The sequence below is a fragment of the Hydra vulgaris genome, chromosome 01 (genome assembly GCF_038396675.1).
Source record: "Hydra vulgaris chromosome 01, alternate assembly HydraT2T_AEP".
In the NCBI taxonomy this organism is placed as follows: Eukaryota; Metazoa; Cnidaria; class Hydrozoa; order Anthoathecata; family Hydridae; genus Hydra; species Hydra vulgaris.
The window spans coordinates 47,180,338-47,202,500 of NC_088920.1; the positions used below are offsets into that span (position 1 = coordinate 47,180,338).

General features: G+C 27.5%; 1 protein-coding gene across 5 annotated transcripts in view; it reads left to right on the forward strand.

Annotated features, from left to right (window-relative positions):
• Positions 1–22,163, forward strand: part of LOC100208931 (intermembrane lipid transfer protein VPS13D) — a 241,165-nt gene that overhangs the window by 203,223 nt on the left and 15,779 nt on the right. For all 5 annotated transcript variants that reach the window (XM_065788385.1, XM_065788387.1, XM_065788389.1 and 2 more), the window contains 7 exons: positions 3,061–3,147; positions 13,865–14,211; positions 14,368–14,737; positions 14,824–15,806; positions 17,789–18,392; positions 18,709–18,847; positions 19,089–19,246. In XM_065788385.1, the coding sequence (XP_065644457.1) occupies positions 3,061–3,147; positions 13,865–14,211; positions 14,368–14,737; positions 14,824–15,806; positions 17,789–18,392; positions 18,709–18,847; positions 19,089–19,246 (2,688 nt within the window). The remainder of the gene's footprint in view (positions 1–3,060; positions 3,148–13,864; positions 14,212–14,367; positions 14,738–14,823; positions 15,807–17,788; positions 18,393–18,708; positions 18,848–19,088; positions 19,247–22,163) is intronic.

Below are 22,163 nucleotides of genomic sequence, written 5' to 3' on the forward strand. Positions count from 1 at the left end.
TGAAAAAAATAGCGTTTTATCTGAGTTAAAGTTCACCAGCCACTGGGAGCCCCATGCTGTAGTAGAAGCAGAGCTTTTCAAACTCAAATGCCCCCTTCAAGCAATCAGAGAGTGTTGGCTTCTTATCAAGAATAAATAATATTATAGAATCATGAAGAACCCCTGAAATTACAGGATATGAAAAAAACTGCTGTCCATTGAGGACAGCATTTATACTATGTTTAATAAGGAAGAATTCAATAATCTTAAAGATGTTACCTGATACACTGTTAGAAAAAGCTTATGGAGAGAACCAGCATGCCAAAGACTTTAGAAATGTTGAGAGCAATAGCCTTAGTCTCTCCACATCTATCTAATTCACAATAAAACTATCAGTTATTACCGTTAACAAATCAGCAGTAGAGTGAGAAGATCAAAATGATCTGAAAGTATGTTATTAGTTTCAAGATGAGAGATTGTTAATAAAAGACTCAGAAACCTTGCTTATGATAGGAAGAAGACTAATGGGACAGTAGTTAGACAAGTCAGAATGCTCTCCAGAATTTTTAAAAATAGGGATAACATATGCCATTTTCCAAGCAGGATGGAAAACAAGACTCTAATAAGCACTTGTTAAATAGTTTTGAAAGTATAGACAGCTCCAGAGAACACTTCTGCAAGATTATAACAGATATGTTGTCCAGACCACAAGCTGTAGAAGATTCCAAGCAGGAAATGACTTTAGATACAGAAGCTGGAGTAATACGTATGTCAGGCAATGGACTAACCTGTTTGTTGGCTACATCAGGTTGAACGGGGCTAGTGGAATCAAGAGATAATATTGAAGAGAAGTTCTTAGCAAACAATTCAGCCTTGTCTTTAGGTGAGGTGAAAAAATCTGAGCAATTTAAGAGAGGTAGAATAACAGATTTGCCCTTATTATAGATACTGTTAAAGATTCTCCTGTAGTCAGAAGAGCCTAACTTTTGAGATAAAATACGAGATTTCGTGACCTGAGAATAGCGAGCTTTTTCATTAGACAAACCATTTAACAATAGTTTCTAGCAGTTGTAAATAGACGTCCGTTTTTTCTGCAGAATTATTTTGCTGATAGCTGTGAATGTAATGGTTATGATAGGAAATTGCAGTAGCACAATGCGAGGAAAACCGTGGAGAAGAGTTTGGCTTGAATTGTCAAGAGGGAATAAAAGATTCAATGTAAAAAGCACATTTGTCAGCAGGAAGACAAAGGATTTCAACCCAATGGCCATCACAAAGAAAATCACAAAAAGAGTCCTAGTCAGTTTTAAGGTAGTTGTAAGAGGTACAATGATTAGGGGATTTTTATGGTAAAGAAGAATGAGATTATAGTTTTAGAGAGATCAAACCATGATCAGAAGCACCTAAGGGTGAATGATGAGAAACTAAGCACTGACTAGGATCAGAAACAAACCATAAGTCAAGTAGAGAAGGTAAATGAATTGGATTGTCTGAAAAGTGATTTGGAAAGTTGACTATTTGTGTTTGAGAGCCAAGCCATTCAGTGTGATTAGTGTTAAAGTCATCAATAACAATGATATTGGCTGAAGGATAAAGAGAAAGGGCTTGGTCAATATGATCAGAAATAACATCGAAAAGAGTGCAGTTTTAAGATGAAGGAGAGCAATATAGAACAAAGAGAAAAGTGATAAAGTGAAGTGGTGCTAATTGAAAGCATATAAAAGAATAGTTTGTGGGATTCAAAACCTAGTTTCCTGACAAATGGGTAAATTCTTGCAAATGTAAATGTCCAGGCCAAGCATGTCGCTATTGGAGTCGAGTAGTAAAGAGTTGGTTTACAATTTTAATTACAGGATGTTTATCAAGTTTTTATCGCTCTCGAATTTATTTAGTGTGATCTTTTTTTAACATCAGCATATTTTTTCTGTATTTTCATCAGCATATGTGTTTTGTATTTTCATCAGTATATGTGTGCCGTATTTTCATCAGCATATGTGTTCTGTAACTTCTAACATTTATTTAACTTCTTTATTATTCCTAATTTAGCACACTCTGGAAGTTAATAAATTTACTTTCAAGCGCAAGGTGGTATCTGCTTTATACAAGGGTGATTAGTCTCTGTACACTTTGATAGAAAATGTGTTGCCATGTGTTGCAAGTTTTTGTAATGTCAATCTAATGGGTTAGTTAATCTAATGAATTTAAAAAGATAAAGTTTAGTACTTCTTACAACTTAGTTACTACTACTTCCAATATCTTGTTTTTAGCAGTGGTTTTCTTATTTCATTTTTTTTTAAATTGATGATGACCATTAAATCGTAAAGTCTTTATAGCTTTACTAATAGGCTTAACTTTCTCCTATTTTCTGAGTGAAGTTTTGCTTTTTATAAGTTCATTTTAAAACCAAACATTTAATTTGGTTTTTTTTAATATTAGATTATTTTAATTTTATAAGTCAATGTTCTGACAAATTTTTATAATTTAAACATTTTTCCACAATTAACATTGAGTTGTCTGAATTTTAGCATATTTGTGCCAATTTGTTGCAGTTAACCTCTAACCTAAAAAAGACCGAACCTCTAAATTAAAAAAACTTTGGTTTAAGGCATACACCATGTGATGCAAGAACTACAACGAAACTACTCTTTAAAAAACACCTCTAGAATCACTTTTAATAAAATGTCAAATTTCATTAAAATAAATTTTGGCATTCTAACATAAATATATAGTCTACAACTTCCTATAAATATTTAGAATATAAATGTTTAGAAAATATTTAAAAAAATTAAATTTTTTTTTTAATATTTAGAAAAGTCAGTTTTAAAAAAAGAGTCAACAAAATAAAGACAAGATTTTTAATTTCTGTTTAACAGTTTATCTCATAAAATTATCTCAGTTATCAACTGGAAAGAGTGGTTCAAAAAAACCTGAAGTAAAAATAACTTGAGCTAAACTTCAATTGAAAGTCTTTAAAAACAAGAACTATTTATCATGACCCGCCAATACGTTTCACCTTATATATAAACCTGTTTTATGATTAATGCATGCATGAGTCCATACAATGGTTTAATTATTGTTTAGATTGCTGGTATGGCACCATTAGAACCGATTACTGTTGATAGAGTCGGCATGTTTTTTAGAAAAGATTTGACAAATGACAACAATCAGGTATATATATGCATATATTTTTTTGCAAGTTTGTTTTGCAAGTTTAAATTGTCTACCATACTTAAAATACAATAGTTTTTGAAATTTGTTCTTGTAAAAATATTGTATAATTTGTTTTATATTGTTATTGCTAACAATGTAGTATAGAAGACATTTTAAATTTAGAAATTTAAGTTTTAAATTATTAATAACTTTTATTTTAATTAGTACTTTCTTATTTTATAGTAATATATTTATTTAATGATTTTATATTGTTTTTATTATATTAAGTATGGTAAATAAATTTGTTTATTTGAAGTAATTTATCTAAATTATTTATTTAAATTACACAGTGTTTAAATGATCTCTGGTCTCTTTCTTTGCCAATGATAAATTTTTTTTACTAAACTATTAATTAAATTGTTTTTATACCTAAAAGGTCTTGACAATTTGTTTTGTCAATCCATTTGTTTTGAGATTTACTTTTTTTACTGGGTATTAAGGTCTTTTGCTCCAAAAAGACCTCATATGTGACAAACACAGAGCACCATGGAAGAGGGTTTAATTTGGAAATTTCCACCATCTTTTTCAATGGGGTATTTTTTACAACATTTACTATATTTATTAAAATAAATGTTGTAAATAATTGGAGTTCGAAATTCGAAATTAAATTTTTTCGGAATTCGATCGAATTCCGAAGAAATTAAATTTTTTTATATCTATAAAAATAACAAAAAATAACTTATTTGAGATAATTCATTTTTATTTATTGCATAAAAAATTTTTTTCTTTAAAAATAAAAATGGAACATAAAATTATACCAAATTCAATTAGTACAGAAACATTTAAATATGGTATATCATTTAAAAAATAAAAATATAAAATTATTGTTTTATTTGCCTAAAATATGTTGTGAGAAAGCAGAGATCACTTAAAGCTGCGTCTCCAAGTCTCGTTTGAACTTTTGTACAAAAGTTACCAGCAATTGAAAAGGCTCGCTCAGACTCCACGCTCAATGGCAGAGTCAAAATCAAATATGAGAAGACAAACTCTAATATTTTGCTACGAACGCCCCTCTCTTCAAAGAATTTAATTTCAGATTTAATTTTTGAAATTAAGCTCCTATTTATTATTTGTTGAGTTGATTTAGACGTTATGTTGGACAATAAATTTAATTGAATTTTGTTCTCCAACTTTTGGATTAATGTTAAGGGCTTAGTTTGTTCTTCCAACATCATTTCTATCACATCGTCAGCTTCTGACTGCTCGCTTTGGCTATTATTTTTTTCAATGGTCTAGTAAAAGATGCGTGAATCTCACTTTTTCTGCGATTGTTTAAATATTGAAGAGTTCCAGACACATTAGTTTGTCTTTGGCTTATTTGGTCTACTAATTTCTTTAATTTTAGTGAAAGTTCATCAGATCCAAAATTCTCAAGCATAAAAGAAAATGATAAATCAGCAGAAAGCATCTTCTCAACAAAGGGCTTCAACAGTAAGCTTCACTGGGAGAAGTGCAGAGATAATGCTTTCAATTGGCAAAATTTCAGCATCTACAATAACGATATCAGATGCAATGTCAAACAATGCTTTTCTAACACAGCTTATTAGCTCGTTAAACCTTTCAAACATTTTGACTAAGCTATTCCATCTAGTTCTAGTGTCCATAATAAGTTTCATAAGAATATCATTTGATGTTCTCGAAAAACAAAATTTCTTTACAATCGAACGAACTTTTTTTAAATACTAAATCCAAATTCTTCAGTCTCAACAAACTCACCTTCGTTACAAGTTTATTCAATCAAGCCAAAATTTTTATCTTCAATGTATTCCTCATCCGATTCATCGAAGTCACTTACAGGTACTAAACCTAAACTCCAAAACTGTTTCTTGCCATGGACATTCACATTTAAATAACATTGGTTTCTTAAAGATGTCCATTCATCTAGAGTTAAGCAAAATCTTGTTCCATCTTCTTTTAAATTTATAAAATCCTGCATCATTTTAGCATGCATTTTTTGTGTGTATTCTAATAGCATTTTGCAAATCGAGTTACGTGATTTTAGTAAAACATAATCTCGAGCGCCTCAAATCAAATCCTTAAATCAAAAAAAAATTTCTCAAATTGATAGACGTACAGAAAACTTTGATTATATCTAATAATATCTAAGGCACACATTCGTGATACGATTGCAGAAAGTGATTGATCTTTTTTGTTGAATAAATAGTTTGTAATTGTCATTTTTGATGCGCTGCTTTCTGGACCTTCAGCTTGCACGACATCCCGTGTTAATACATAAATATTGTGTATTGTTCTTAAATGCAAGTGCTGCGGTGTTGTCATTGAACCAGCGGTTTTTACTATTTCATAGCATATTTTACATTTTGGTGTTAGTTTTTTTGATCCTCTTAAATTAATCCAAAAAGAATTTTGATTTTTACATTGCTTTGTGTATTCCAAATAACTTTTCTTTGAAGACTTTAGGATGTACTGTTGATAATTATTCAACTTGTTAAACAAAAGAAAATTAAAATTAAATAGTTATCAAATGTTGTTAAATTAAAACTGCTATTATTCCTGCTATTATTTGCTTACCTGAAAAAAAGCCTATTTAAAAATATCGATCCAAATAATTCAATACACACCGCACTCCAATAAGCAAATCTCAACACTGTTGAAAATTGTAAAATATAAGATACAAACACAAGGTTATACCAAATATAAGAATATTAATACATGTGGCTATAAAATGATGACATGAAACGGTTAACTGCAATTTAGGAATGTTTTCTCTATGTCTACTTGTATAATGCAGGATAAATGTAATTTACAATTATTTTCTTTATTTCTTCTTATAGAATTAGAATGTAGAATATTTATATGTGCAGAAACAAAAACACAATTTAAAAGTTGAAAAGAGCACAAAAAAATGAATTTTAATTTCGGAATTCACTGGAAAAATTTTCGGAATTTGAAACTATATTATGAAAACAAATTCTGGAATTCTCAAATTTCGAATTTTGAAATGCAATCCCTAATTTTATGTATGTATGTATGTATGTGTATATATATATATATATATATATATATATATATATATATATATATATATATATATATATATATATATATATATATATATATATATACATACACACACACACATATATATACACATACATACATATATATATATATATATGTATGTATGTATGTATGTATGTATGTATGTATGAATATATATATATATATATATATATATATATATATATATATATATATATATATATATATATATATACACACACACACACACACACACACACATATATATATATTTACATACATATATATGCATACACATATAAATATAAATATAAACACATATACATACATACATATATATATATATATATATATATATATATATATATATATATATATATATATATATATATATATATTAGGGATATGACTTTTTTGCAACCTACTAGGCCTGTATCGTAATTCAATGAACTTTTATGTAAAAAGAACGAATAGATGTTTCATTTTGACATATTTTGAAAAAAGGTCACCCCAAAACCAAAAAATCGAATTTTCAATAGGTACACTTTTGTACAGTAAATGAATATTAAAGGCTGAAGATGTTGTAAGAGTCATACTCCTGTTGTTATTTTATTTATTTATGCAACATGTACTGTGATATAACAAAAAACATTATGTGATATATAATTATACAAGTATTACAAAATTAACAGTATCAAAGCGTCTAGTACAACAATATACATAACTGTCTGTGTCTATAGGCCTACTGTGTTTAGTACATGGGTCACATGATGCTCACGTTTCATAAAGAGTCTAGCGCTTATTACTTAGAATGAATCGAAGTTGCAGTTTGTCTTTCTTTCTGCAGGAAGCATACAGGTCTTGCATCACCTTGATTGCACGTTCAGCTATCTGATTACTTCGTGGTATGTCGATGACGGATGGCTCTTTCTTCCAGTGATTTTTGAATGACTGCAATGCCTTTTTGTAAGGCTTCAATACATCAGATAAATTCTTGAAGTCATTGTCATTGTACTTTTGATTACTAAACCAATGTTCTGCCCACTCATATGAAATGAACCTGCAAACCTTCTCCAAATTCTTTCTCGCTTCAGGCATAAGAATGAACGCCAGAATGGCGAGAATGGCTCTTGAGTTCCATCTGGCATTGCTCATATTAGGAATGTTCTGAAAGTGAATCAGAGGGAAGTTTCTTTGTTCTTCATAGAACCTAAACACTCTTGTTAAATGGTACAAAAACTTCATATCGTCTCTCCACCCTGATTTATCAAGAATTTCTACAGTTCCATTCACAAACTTATCCTTCAGTTCATCATACTTATTCAACAGTTCAGACACAAATGGGTATTCAATGTTTGGAGATTTGGTATCACCCCCAAGTTCTTCGTCCATCACCAGACGGAGAATCCTGTCTAGTACGTGATGCTGACAACCGATAAATTGTGGTATTGTGACACCCTTTAATTTAAACATACGTTGCAACTTCACAACAACTCCATTTCTCTTCCCAGTATTGACGTTTGTTGTATCAGTAATGATCATCTTAATTGAATTCCACAAATTGTATTCATCAATAAGTTTGGCAATTTTTTCAGCAACAGTTTCAGCTTTGCCATCTTTTAAACGCAGTGCATCAAGTTTCACGTCAGTTCTTTCATTCTGAAGTACAACTACCTGATATTCCTTATCATCTATTCGTTTGCCGTCAAAGTGTAAGGACCACTGTTCCATTTTAAGTTGTTGTATCATTTTTTTTTTTAATTTACCTGCCTCTTTGAATATGGACTTGTAAATTGCTGATTGACTTGGAGTTGGAATATCAATACCTTGTTGTGATAATACATTGCATATTTTAGCAGCTTTCTTTGTGGAAACTCCACTTGATGTAACCATACTTACAGCAAATTTACTTTTGTAGTGCTTTCTAGTTTTTTTCTGAGTGTCCTCATCATCGTCTTTATCACCGTCGTCGTCTTCATCATCTTCACTCTTACTTTTGCAGTTTTCAGATTCAGTACCACTGTCTGTGGTAGACAGGACTTGTGATGTGGAAGGTATTGCTGTTCCAGACTGGACTTTCCTTCTCTTGGAAGGGTGAATGGTTTCTTTACTTGCCACTTGTCCTGTTGAGTACCCCACCTGTCCTTTACTTTCTTTTTGTAGGTGGTATAGACGTTTATCTTCCGAGGATAACCACTGGCCATTCACTTTCGTGATGTCAAATAATGCATTGAGAACATCATATTTTCCACGCTTGACACATTCATCATAGACCTTCAGCACCTTCATAAGCTTTGCTCTTATCACTTGATCAGACACACGTGGAAAATTCAGTTTATTGTCCCACAATTTTGTAATTTCCTTAGAAATTTGGTCTATTCGTTCTTTTCTTCCTTTAACATATGCTCCGAGAAACTGGTATCTTCCTACGATCTGCAATTGAAGTGGTATTCTGGATTTTTCATCGAGTGAATGTTCTTCTACAGCCACGCTTCCTCTTCTTCTGTGTGACTCTTGAAATCTCACCAAATTTTTAGTCCAAGTCTTCTTGTTCTTTGTTACTGTGGTATGACTTTTCTTGTGAGACATCATATAATATTGTTACGACTTTACGGATAGCTGAGCGTAAATATCCGTTTAATAAAGTCGTTTAATTAATAAAATACTTTAACTGTATAGTAATCCAATTATAGTTCGATAATCCAGTCAATGTTGATAACAGTTCGATAATCCAGTCCGTATCCTAACGATAATGCTACAACTACTTATACTTCGTACACTTACAGCGTCTTTAGTTCGCTACAGTAGTTCCTTATTAGCTCAGTTACACGCAGAGTACTTCATAGAACTATTCACATTATCAACACTGAGCTCTGACAGCAGCTCGCTTATATAATTATTTAGAGCTTCCAGAATGTTCTACTAAGTTCTATAATCTTCTACAGTCTGTTACAGTCGTCTATATCACCGTGGTAACACAATGACGTCATCACATAACAATTCCAAGTATTTGCCGGCACACGGCCGTTTCGTTGCCATGGTAACGTGTGGCGTTATATTTATAAATTCATAACAAAATAATGAAATAAATAGAATTAAGCTGAGAATTAAGCTTAAGATTAAAACATCGGTCAAAAATGAATGTATAAAAATGGTAAATCAAATTTTTATTTTGGGGGTGACCTTTTTTTGTTGCAGAAAGCTATTTGGGCCTTTTTTCATGATTTTAGGTAAAAGTTTATCGATTTATGATACAGGAAACATTTTATTTGAAAAAAAATTAAAAAGTCATATCCCTAATATATATATATATATATGTATATATATATATATATATATATATATATATATATATATATATATATATATATATATATATATATATGCACACACATACAGGCCTCGGTGGGAAACGAGAGCTTAAACTCTTGTCCATGCTCCCCTAAAATGGTTTACAGGAGCAATTTATGGCAAAATCTTATCTTTCAAAAGTATAACATTTTCTCTTTTTTTTTTTTTTACATGGTTGTTGCAAAAATAAAATAAAATAAAAAAAGCGCTGATTTAAATAAAAACGTTTTTGATTAGATTATACTATTTGATAAATATAAAACTATTAAACTCTAAATTTTTCACTTTTTGAACTTTTTCACGGCGCAGTAAATAATATGTATTTATTCCTGTAACATTAACGCTACAAACAAATATTCTTGTAACAAATATGAAATCAAATAGTGTGTTTAATAATAAATTTTTTTAAATGAATAAACAGATAGCTTATGCAAAAAGCATAAGCTCTTGTGAGAAGGTGATTAGATGAGCAGCTCGCATGGCTCGCTATGTTTGTTTTGAGGTGTTATTGTTTGTTTTGAGTTATGAGAGTTTTTCTCCGCTCTTTACATATTTACATATTTACTCCCGCTGAGGCCTAAACATATAGGAATATATATATATATATATATATATATATATATATATATATATATATATATATATATATATATATATATATATATATATATATATATTTATATATATATATACATATATGTATATATGTATATATATATATATACATATATACATATATACATATATACATATATACATATATACATATATATATATATATATATATATATATATATATATATATATATATATATATATATATATATATACATATATATATTCATATATATATATATAAATATGTGTATATATGAATTTATATATATGTGAATATGAATATATACATATAATGTATATAATGTATATATTCATATATATATATATATATATATACACGTATATAATATATACATATATATATGTATATATATGTATATATATATGTAATAATATAATAATAAAGTTTAGGCTGCACTAGAAGTAGATTCTAGTAAACTAGTTTGCTTGGTTATAGCAGCCGTTGTACTTTTTAGTGCTTGTCATAAAGGTTCTTAAAGTAGTTAACTGATGAGGCGTTGACGACTTTTATCGGTAGCTAATTCCAGATAGGCACAATTTTGTTTGAAAAGAAATTTTCTCTTTGAGTACAGTTCTTAGTTACTTGCTTAGAAATACGATGAGGGTAACCCCTTACTCCACTTGCTGGTTCTTCTAAATCGATTGGGCTTTCAATTTTGTTTGGGTAATGTTGTTTGATAATGTTGAAATTATTTATCATTTTAAAATATTGAGTTGCATCACCTCTATTATGTCTTTCTTCTTCTAATGTTGTTAAACCAATTTTTGTAAGTCTCTCTTGATATGTCATGTTCTTTAGTTCAGGAACCAGCTTCGTAACTCGTCTTTGTACCTTTTCAATTAGTTTGATGTCTATTTGGTGGTAAGGATTCCAAACTGAGGACGCATACTCTAGACAAGGATGGACAAAGGAAAAATAAATTATTAAAAGTGTTTCTATATTCCATGTTTTTAATGACCGCCTTAGAGGCCCAAGCACGAAGTTTGCTCTGGTTGAAACAAGTTTATAGTGATCTTTCCAATTCAGGTTATTTGTAATTTTTACACCAAGATCTCATTCAGAAACAGTTTTTTCTAGCAAATAAAGAAACCCATTGTTGTTAAATATTGTATAATCATATACAGGAACTTTTGGTGTTGCTGGTGATTTCCTGATTACATCGATTTGCATTTCGCATAATTTAGCTTTATTTTCCATTTTTTTGACCAATCAATAATTTTGTTCAAATCTTTTTGTAGCATCATTTGATCGTTCCAACTTTTGATAATTCCTCTTAGTTTACAGTCGTCTGCAAAGAGTTTGACATGGTGTGTCATGGCATAGGGGAGGTTGTTGATAAGTATAATGAAAAGCAGCACGCCCAATACAGAGCCTTGAGGGACACCACTTTTTAACTCTTTCCATTCTGACAAGTTGGAACCTATGACTACTCTCTGTCCTTGACCTGTGAAGAAAGATTTTAGTCAAAGCAAGAAACTGATCTTCCATACGCACTGAGTTTAAGCAGAGGAGAGTCATGATGGACAAGATCAAAGGCTTTGGCAAAATCTAAGAATATAACATCTGCTACATTACCTTCATTTAGCGCTTGTGAGAAAATGTCAATTGATTCTATTAAATTCGTTGAGCATGATTTTTTGGAACAAAGCCGTGCTGTGCCGAATTGAAATGATTGTTATCGATAAGGTGTTTCATCATTACTGTTTTAGTTATGTGTTCCATAATTTTGCAAGGTACAAATGTGAGGGAGATTGGTCAATAATTTGAAGCTATTTGTTTGTCTCCTTTTTTGAAAATCGGAGTGATGTTGGCTGATTTCCATATTTATGTATATATACATATTTGTATACATATATATGTGTATATATAGGGGCTGTTCTAGACCATTTACGACAGCGCCGACCGTATTTCAAAATAAAGAACTTTTTTTTTTAATGGCAAATATGGTGTTTTTTGTGAAAAAACACCTACATTCTGCAATATTTTCACTAAATAAATCAAATCAAATTAATGTATTCGGAATAGATTTTACATTTCATGGAATATTTACATATAGTATAAGTACTAATTTTAAGTAAACACCATAATAAGAAACTAAAACACCAAACTAAAAAAAAAAAAAACATAAAAAAACACAAAAATAAACAACAACAAAAAAACGTAAAACAGTACAATACTTAAACGAAAAACTTTTGGAATAATAATTAAGTAAGAAGTTTGATAATTTTAGACATAATTCAAATTACTTTTATACATCTATCTAGAATAAAAGACTTTTATATACTTAATTGAAATATAGCAATAAAAGAGAAGTAGATTATAATAATATACAGTAAAAACATTGTAAATAATGTAGTAATATAAGTATCGGTAAAAATAATAATAAAAACTCCAGTTAATGGTAATAATAATCAAAATAATAATAATACAAACGATAAAGATAACAATTCTATATATAAATAATGCCAGGTCGGGAGAGTATCACTACCCAAATTAATTTCCTAGAATAGCCCCTGATATGTATGTGTGTGAGTGTGTATGTGTGTGTGTGTGTGTGTGTGTGTGTGTGTGTGTGTGTGTATATATATATATATTTATATATTTATATATTTATATATATATATATATATATATATATATATATATATATATATATATATATATATATATATATATATATATATATATATATATATATATATATTCCGAAAGGTCTGGTGAGCACAAACGATATTATTATTTTAGTGAAATAAAAAACACTTTTTAGTTTGAAATACATGTTTCGAACTTACAAAGTTCATCATCAGTTTAAAATGACCAATATAAAATTTACATGAAAATATTCAGTTAACTAAAATAACTTTATTGTACTATATGTTTTGTAATGAATGTTAACTTTAAATTAGATTGTATTTTTATTATTTCCTTTGTATTATATTTTTTATTCTAATTGTGTATTAAAAATAGTTTTTTTAACAGCAATGTTTAATGGATTTTTAATTACTTTGTAACCTATATACTGAAAAATTTTATATTGGTCATTTTAAACTGATGATGAACTTTGTAAGTTCGAAGCTTGTATTTCAAACTTATAAGTGTTTTTTATTTCACTAAAATAATATATATATATATATATGTAAATTATGTTAGTGTATTTTACAAATAGAGTGCTCAATGTTCTTAAAGAACAGAGCAATAATTAATTAGTAAAAAACACTTATAAAAGTTAGATAAGTGTTTTTTACTAATTATATATATATATATATATATATATATATATATATATATATATATATATATATATATATATATATATATATATATATATATATATATATATATATATATATATTATTTTTTATATATATATATATATATATATATATATATATATATATATAGTACATATATATATGTACATATATATATGTACATATATATATATATATATATATATATATATATATATATATATATATATATATATATATATATATATATATATATATATATATTATTTTATATATATATATATATATATATATATGCACATATATATATGTACATATATATATATATATATATATATATATATATATATATATATATATATATATATATATATATATATATATATATATGTACATACATAGTTTACTTATTTTTAATATTTAATTTTAGGGCATTGTTTATGGAGTCTATGTGATTTTTGATATACAGCTAGTAAATTCACAAAAAGTGATAATTGTCAAATCAGCTCTCACTATTCACAATAAACTTTTTGTACCTGTTGAAGTAATGGTAGTTTTGAATCACAAGCAATATAACCTCACAACTCTGGATGCTGGAGTTTGTTATTCTGTTCCCTTGCCAATGGTAACTGGAGACATATATTGTAGACCACTTGAATCAAATTATGAATACCAGTTCTGCTATGAGAGCTTAGCATGGCGATCTGTTTTCACTAGTGATGAAAAAAGTTCATTATATGAATGTCTAACTGTAACTGAACTTCCAAAAATTTTTAGGTCTATTATTTAAATTCAGTCTCAATCCCTATTTTGTTTGTACTTAATAAACATGGTTCATTGTATTTTGTATTTTTAAACTTTTAGTAGTTTTAGTTTTTGTATCTTAAACATAAATTTTTGTTTTTTCTTTTAATTGTTGTAATTGTTTACTAGGTTTTGTGCATTAATTTCATGCTTTCGCTTGCCTAATTCTTCTAATGAATTTCATGAGCAACCTCAACACCAGATCACTTTGGTTTATCATATATTGTTGCAAAATTGTCTGCCATTTGATCTTTTTTATTTGCTTCGTGGTACAGCAAAAAAAGAACTAATTAAACCTGGAGAAACTGTCCCCTTTCAGATAAATGATAGAAGCTCCTCTATTGATGTTGAATTTACATTTGAAAACTTTCAAACATCTGATTCAATTAAAATACCAATTGATGGTGTAACCTTTATTCAATATGCTCGTGTTTATGATTCTTCAATGCGTTTACTTATGCTTAATGTTTTAGTTTCATGTAAATGTGACACAGTTAAGGTATTGTTTAAAATAAATTAATCAAATATAACATTTACTTAGAACCTTTTTACTCCATGTTTTGAAAAATATTTATTTTGTTTTAGATATCTGTAATAGCTCCTTACTGCTTGATCAACAAAACTGGCATTCCACTTTTGTTTAAAAGAGAAGAGGATCAGGATGAAGTTGCTGGTCAATTTGAAGAACATGAAGAGGCTCGTAGTTTAACCCCACTTCTGTTTTCTTATTTCCAAAGGGATCAGCCAAATAATTGCCAAATGAGAGTTGGTAAAAAGTATCAATCAGACTTGTGTACACAACCATTGTGGTGTAAACCTTTTTCCTTAGAAAAAGATTATGACCATCGTACTTTATATGTTCGCTGTGGTAGAGATAAACCAGAAAAAACATTTGATGTTAGTATAAATGTGGTTTGGGGGGAAAGTGTTTTTGCAAAAACTCGTATTGTCTCTTTTGTGCCTCGTTTTCAAATTGATAACCAAACAGAATGGGTTATTATAGTGGCACAGAAATATTTAACATTAAATGACAGTAATGAAATTCATCCAGATATGATTCAATGTTATCCAGGAGCAGTGAGCATTTTTCATTGGCCTCGTTCTGACCTTGATCAAATAGTTTGCTTGCGCATTGAGAATGAAGATGTTTGTGCCTGGTCTGGAGGATTCGGAATGACAACTGAGACATCTTATCACTTGAATTTGTTTTTCCCCAAAAAACAGTATAGCTACACAATACACGCTGATATTGCTTTACAGTCAGGAACATATCGTTGTATATTATCTAATGGTGCTCGCTTTCCATCTCCCTATATTATTGTTAATAAAACTGATGTCACTTTGATGTATTGGCAGGCTCACCTCAGCAACATTAACTTGCATTCTTTTATTAAAGCGCATGACTCGAAGCCATACGTTTTACATGACCCACTTATGCCACCTCTTTTAACACTCAGCGTTTATCAAGAAACGTCAGAAACTTACAATTTGAGACAATCAGGAAGAAATTTAAACAAGTTATATTACCAAAATGCTATATTCATTGCTTTCTCTCATACCTTTAATGGGTTAGTGTTTTTTTTTGTTTGATTAATTTTATTTTATAGATTTATTATTTTTTTATAACTTATTAATTTTATAACTTATAACGATTATTATAATTATTATAACTTATAATAATTTTTATATTTTTTGTTCATATTTGTATTAATATTGGTTCATAATTGCATTAACATTTGTTCATAATTGTAATAATATTTGTTTATGATTTATTATTATTTCTTCATGATTAGGTTCATACTCTTACAAATTTGATCATGAACAATTTAAAAATAAATTTTTAAATTTACTTAAACATTGTCATTTTTATAACTTATCATTATATATATTTGTTTATACAATTTTTAAAAATTTTATTGTTATTTAAGTTAGTTTTATTCTTATTCTGTATTATATTATGGTGGTATTGGTGTAGTGGTAGAGTGCTTTTTTCTCAAGTGAGTTGTTGGAACCTACCGTGTCTTTAAAAGTACTGTGCTTAACTTATTTTTCCATGCAGAAAAAATAAGTTAAACGCATTACTTTCAAAGACATTTGTTTAAGTTTGGTTTATTGAAGTTGTAGGGTGAAGATAGGGATGTAAGAATAATGGTGTGTATCGTGATTATAATGGTTTCTTAGTGGCTTGCAGAGGTGAATGTAGAATTTAAAATACTTTTATATTCATGTGCTTTTACTTTTTTTGGTGTACACATATACTAGTATATAAAATAAAAATATATAAACTTATAAATTTTGATTTTAGAAATTTAAATTTTACCTCACACTTTTTTTTGTTTTGAATTTTGTGCACTAAAAATATTTAGTAAATTGTAAAAAAACAGTTAAAAATTATATGGTGTGGTGTGTTAGGAAATAAACCAAACAAATAAATAAAATATTATGTTTATATTAATAAATATTATGTTTTTAAAAATTGTTTTAAAAATTAGAGTATGTACAAAAAACAGTTTTTTGAGCTGGAAGGTGATGAAGGGATTGATGATTGGAGAATTTGTGGGAGAAAACATGTGAATAGATGATAGGAATTTTAGTGATTATTTGGAAGAGATATAGATTAGGGCTTAGCAAAAACCTTAAAGTTTCAAAAAACTGGTTTTCATTTTTGTTTAAATTGTAATAGTGGGTAACCGGTTTTACACCCATTTTTTTATTATAAAAGTTGATTTTTATTATAGCTGTATAAATCCAATAAACCTACAAAATTGATGTACTGAAGTTAGATCTTGAACAAATTTGTTGTTAACAAAATTACAAAAACAAATTTGTTAACAACAAATTGTTTTTTGTTGTTTAATTATTTTAATTTGAGATTGTTATTTCTTTCTCAAATTTAATTATTTATTATTATTTTTGAGGTTTTTAACTTTCTCAAATTAAAATAATTAAACAATAATTACATAAAATTAAACAAAAAAGAAATAAAACAACAAACAAAAATATCAAAAACAACAAAAAAGTTAATAAATACTTTAAGCTAGTGGTACTTGTTTTTTCTGGATTGTTTTGGTTATTATAAATATTTAATATTATAAATTTAAATATTGTTGAAAGATTTTATCAATATGTAATCTATTAATAATTGGTCGTAAAAATATTGAATTAAATAAAACTAAATTCATCAAAAACTATTAACAATTTGTAGAAAAAAATATTGAAATAAGTAAAACTAAATGCATTATCAAAGTGCTTTTAAAAACTATATATATTTTCACTATATTTGTGCTTTCCGCATTACTTGTTAGATTGTAAAAACAAGAATTCTTTGAACTATTTATCTATTTAGTAATATATAATTAACGACCGGTTTTCAGTTTCAAGGAAACTGAACAAAAAACCGGGTAACTGGTTGCAGTTTCCACTAGTTGCCAAGCCCTATCATAGGTAGATGGGAGGTGATGTTTGTAAAATAATTTTGACTATATTGAATAAGAATTACAAAATTGGAAAACTGATTTTAAGTCACTTTTTTAAACTTGATTTCTTTTAGCTGCACCATTCATAAACATGGAGGAAACAAACAAAATTTGGTTTTAGATGTCATTGATGGCAGATTTGTAGTTCTTGCTGAGAAAGCTGAACACAAGCGGTCACAGTTGTGGAGAATGTCAGCTGAAGGAAGATTGATTCATTTTGTTTCATCTCCAAAAGATAAGACAAAGTTTACAACAAATTGTTTAGTATTAGATGTTGAAGAAGTTGTCCACGAAGGATTAAAGCTTCTGCGACTTGTTCTTAATCCAAGTAATGAAAATAGAAACAACACACAAACTTGGTTTTTTGAGTCAAATATGTTGGTGTGTTGCTTACAGGGCAATGCTGTTCAACCTTATGGTTGCCTTGCTAATAAATCTATTGCAATATTAGGGCCAAAACCACGTGGTGATCATGAAGAACTTTTATCTAAATGTTGTATAACAAGACAGAAATTACGACCTGGATCTGGTATACTTTCAGTTACTGTGCATACTTATGGCCCTACCCAAGTTATTGAAATCATTGATTCTGAGCAAGAAGCTGATGATGATACCTGGCAAGTTGTAGAAAAGAGTCATTCCAATTTTTATAGTGTAAATAGGCAGCCATCTACAGAGGTATTTCTTCAATTCATTTTCAAACTTAATTTTTTGATTTTATAAAATTCATTGTTTATTGATAACTTGGAGTTAATTTGAAATTCCATATTTAATTTTAAAGTAATTTTGATTTTGGGTCAAACAGGTGATACTATAGTAATAGGTGATTCTATGGTATATCAAGCATTGTACCATAAAATTAAATTCCGTGTGTGTACATCTTATTTAACCAAAAGTTGTATTATAAAAATTATAAAAGTCTATTTTTTTGAAAGTTATATTATTTGTTAATATTTTCTATGTAGATTATTATTTATAAATTTTTTTCATGTAGATTATTATGTCCTTAGTCGGAGGTTTCGGAATATCAGTGATTAATTTTGGCCCTGAAGAACTTCTTTTTATATCACTTTCACAAATAGAGTTTTTGTATGATTTCTCTTCTTTTATTCAAACTCTGGATATTAAAATTGGTATTTTGTATTTCAAATTTTCTCTTTTTATTATTATTAAATTATTTACTAAATGATAAATTTAATAAAAAATTTTTTACTTATTGTTTTACTAATATTTTCAAGAATTTTATTTTTTTATAATTTATTTATAAAAATAGTTATCATTATTTGGTTAAATTAGTAATGATATTTATAAAAGTTATTAAAATAAACATAAAAACAAACCTTTATACAGTTATTATATGAATAATACTTTTAGGAATACTACAAATTGACAACCAACTATTTGGTGGACAGTTTCCAGTTGCAGTATTTGCTTCTCCTACTAAATCTAAACTAAATTCAATTAAAGAAAGCGATTTAAAAGTATTTATTCGTGTAGAAACTGTTGCTGAGTATGACCTAACTATTGTTAAGGTAAGGCAATGTAACCTTTAATGTGATCTATAATTATTGTGTTTTTGTGGATTCTATAACTAATTCTCAAATTGTTTATAAAAACCTCTTTGGTTGTTGTAAAAACCTTTGTTTGTTTATAAAAACCTTTTTGGTGGTTAAAGCACCTCCAAACTGCCTCAACTCCAAGTCTAAAAACTTATTTCCAAACCGCTTCAACTCTAAGTCTAAAAACTTATTTCCAAACCGATTTAACTCCAAGTCTAAAAACTTGTTCATTTTTAATCTACTCTTCTATTTTGTTTTACAGTTAATAAAAATTTTTAAAGTTTTTTAAATTTAAAAGTTCTTTTAATTAGCAGAATAAAAAGTAAAAATAGATTCAAGTGTATGGCAATAGGTGATGATAGATTCAAGTGTATGGCAGTAGGTGATGATAGGCAAAATGTGATAGATAGCAATAAATTTTTTACTATATTTTATTTCAAACTTGAATTACATTTCTATTTTAGCTACAAAAATTTATTTTTGCCATATTAAAAAATTTGCCAAAAAATTGCAGAAATTCTTATGTATTTAATTATTCGTGTTTTAAGAAAGCTTTCTCTTTCTCAGTTGTCAATGTAAAAGGAGCTTGAATCATTTTTTTGGTGCATCTTTTAGTTTTTTCTTCCATTATTATTATTATTATTATTATTATTATTTTTTTTAATTATTTCAATAAGTAAAACAATTAGAAGATTTTTTATTTTATGTTTTTTATGTTTTATTTTCATAAAACAATATAAAATACATAAATGGGGCCTAAGAATATTAAAAAAATTGATGCTAAAGTATAAACGTAATTTGTGTAGTGGTTAGGTAATAAACTTCTCCTCAGAGTTGTGTTTATTCAAAGGCGTTTTTAAAAAGGATCAGCCCATTAGATAAACATCATTTCCACTTATTCTTTACGCTGTAACTTATACCTATTCCATACATAAGTTCTTTATTTACACTAGAATTATGATTAGTTTTTTATTTTAATCAATTTTTTAAAAATGTTTGTGCAATATTTAGGGTTTTTTCTTAATACATTGGAAAAAGAAAAACATCTATTTGTACAATTTATTAATTTTTTTTAAAGTATGTAAAAACATCACCACAGTATAAAGGTTTTAATTATATTGGTTTAATGGAGTATACCTTTAAAGATCGTTTGTAGAAACATAAATACTCCTTTCAATACAAAAGTAAAGCAAATTTTACAGAAGTTTCTAAATAAATCTTGGAAATCAAAAAAAAAGGAATTTTTAAATCCTACTCTTTCGTGGAAAATAATTGATATGGCGGAGCCATTTTTTAAACTGGAGGAAAGTTATGTAATTTTTTTTTAACTGAAAAAATGCCATATCATTAAGTCATTTTTAAAACTTTTAGAACATTTTTAAAACTATAGAACATTTTTAAAACTATAAAACATTTTTAAAACTATAGAACAAGAAAAATGAACTAGTATCAAAATGCAGACACAAAAACAAAATTGTTATCTGCAACTTTAAAGTCATTTAAGCTAACACTGTATTGTACTTTTGTATATAATTTTTTTTGCCGTTATGGTTGTTTGTAACGTCTAATGATCGCATAAAATGTGAAAATCTGAGTCATGTTTCTAATTTAATTGTAATTATTTTATTATTTAATTATTTCATTATTCTTTTAATAAATATTTGCTCTACTTTTGCTTTTTGAGTCTACCAAAACAATTATTTTTGATTTTACTATATATATATATATATATCAAAAATATATGATCAAAATTTTCTTCAAATACTGAAAAAATACTTTTTTATTGAAAGTAATTATTATTGTTGTATATTAAAAGTTACATTGATTTTTATTATTTAAATGCATCAACTCATTTAGGGACAGGCACAGTGAGTGTACATACATTGAGTGATTTAGAGATAGGCAAAATGGAGCGCACATATTTAAATAAAAGAAAAAAAAAATCAACCAATCCAGGGCTCGAATTAAGCATATCGCAATCGCGAATCGTGATTACTTTTCGCACCTTCGTGATTAGTTTTTTCTTAAAAATTTTTTTTTCACGATCTTCCTTTTTTTTGTGATTATTCTTTTTTTATTTTAAAAGATTGATACTCTATTCTCGAATATTTAGTGTTCTTTTACAGTATAAAACTGCAGTGACTTATGTAACGATAATTTTTTTTTTCATCATCTAACCATTTTCAGTTTCATCATCTAACCATGTTATTCACAATACTCCAATCAGGCGTGGTTTACATAAAATGGCCGTAAAAAACGCTGACTCGTTACGGAAAAAGTTTAATATTGCTTATTACTTGGCAAAACTTAAATCAACGAGTGAGTGTACATACATGTTATTTGTTATTCACAATACTCCAATCAGGCGTGGTTTACATAAAATGGCCGTAAAAAACGCTGACTCGTTACGGAAAAAGTTTAATATTGCTTATTACTTGGCAAAACTTAAATCAAAAATCAAAAAAAGTATTAGATCATAAAAGATTATATTATTTAGACACATTTTTTTCTTTTGCTTCATTTTATTGAATGAAAAAAGTGAATGCTAACTTTTATTAAAAAATACATTGAATGAAAAAGCAATAGGTAGAAATATCATGGGAATTTGATAAGATTACTTAGATAAGAAAACTTAATAAGAATTTAATTATCATTCTTGTTTGTGATTGTGCGGGTTTTCATGAAAATGTTAAGTTTTAACATTTTATCACGATAATGTTTTTGTCATTTTTAATAGTTTTTTATAACTGTTTCAAATTTATAGATTGTTTTGTTAGAGTTTTAAATAATTTTTTTTACTGTTAAAAATTTATAGAAAATTAAATATTCTAGTTGTTTTAAACAGTTTAAAATATGTAAATAAAATAGAAAATGAAATAATTAATTAAAA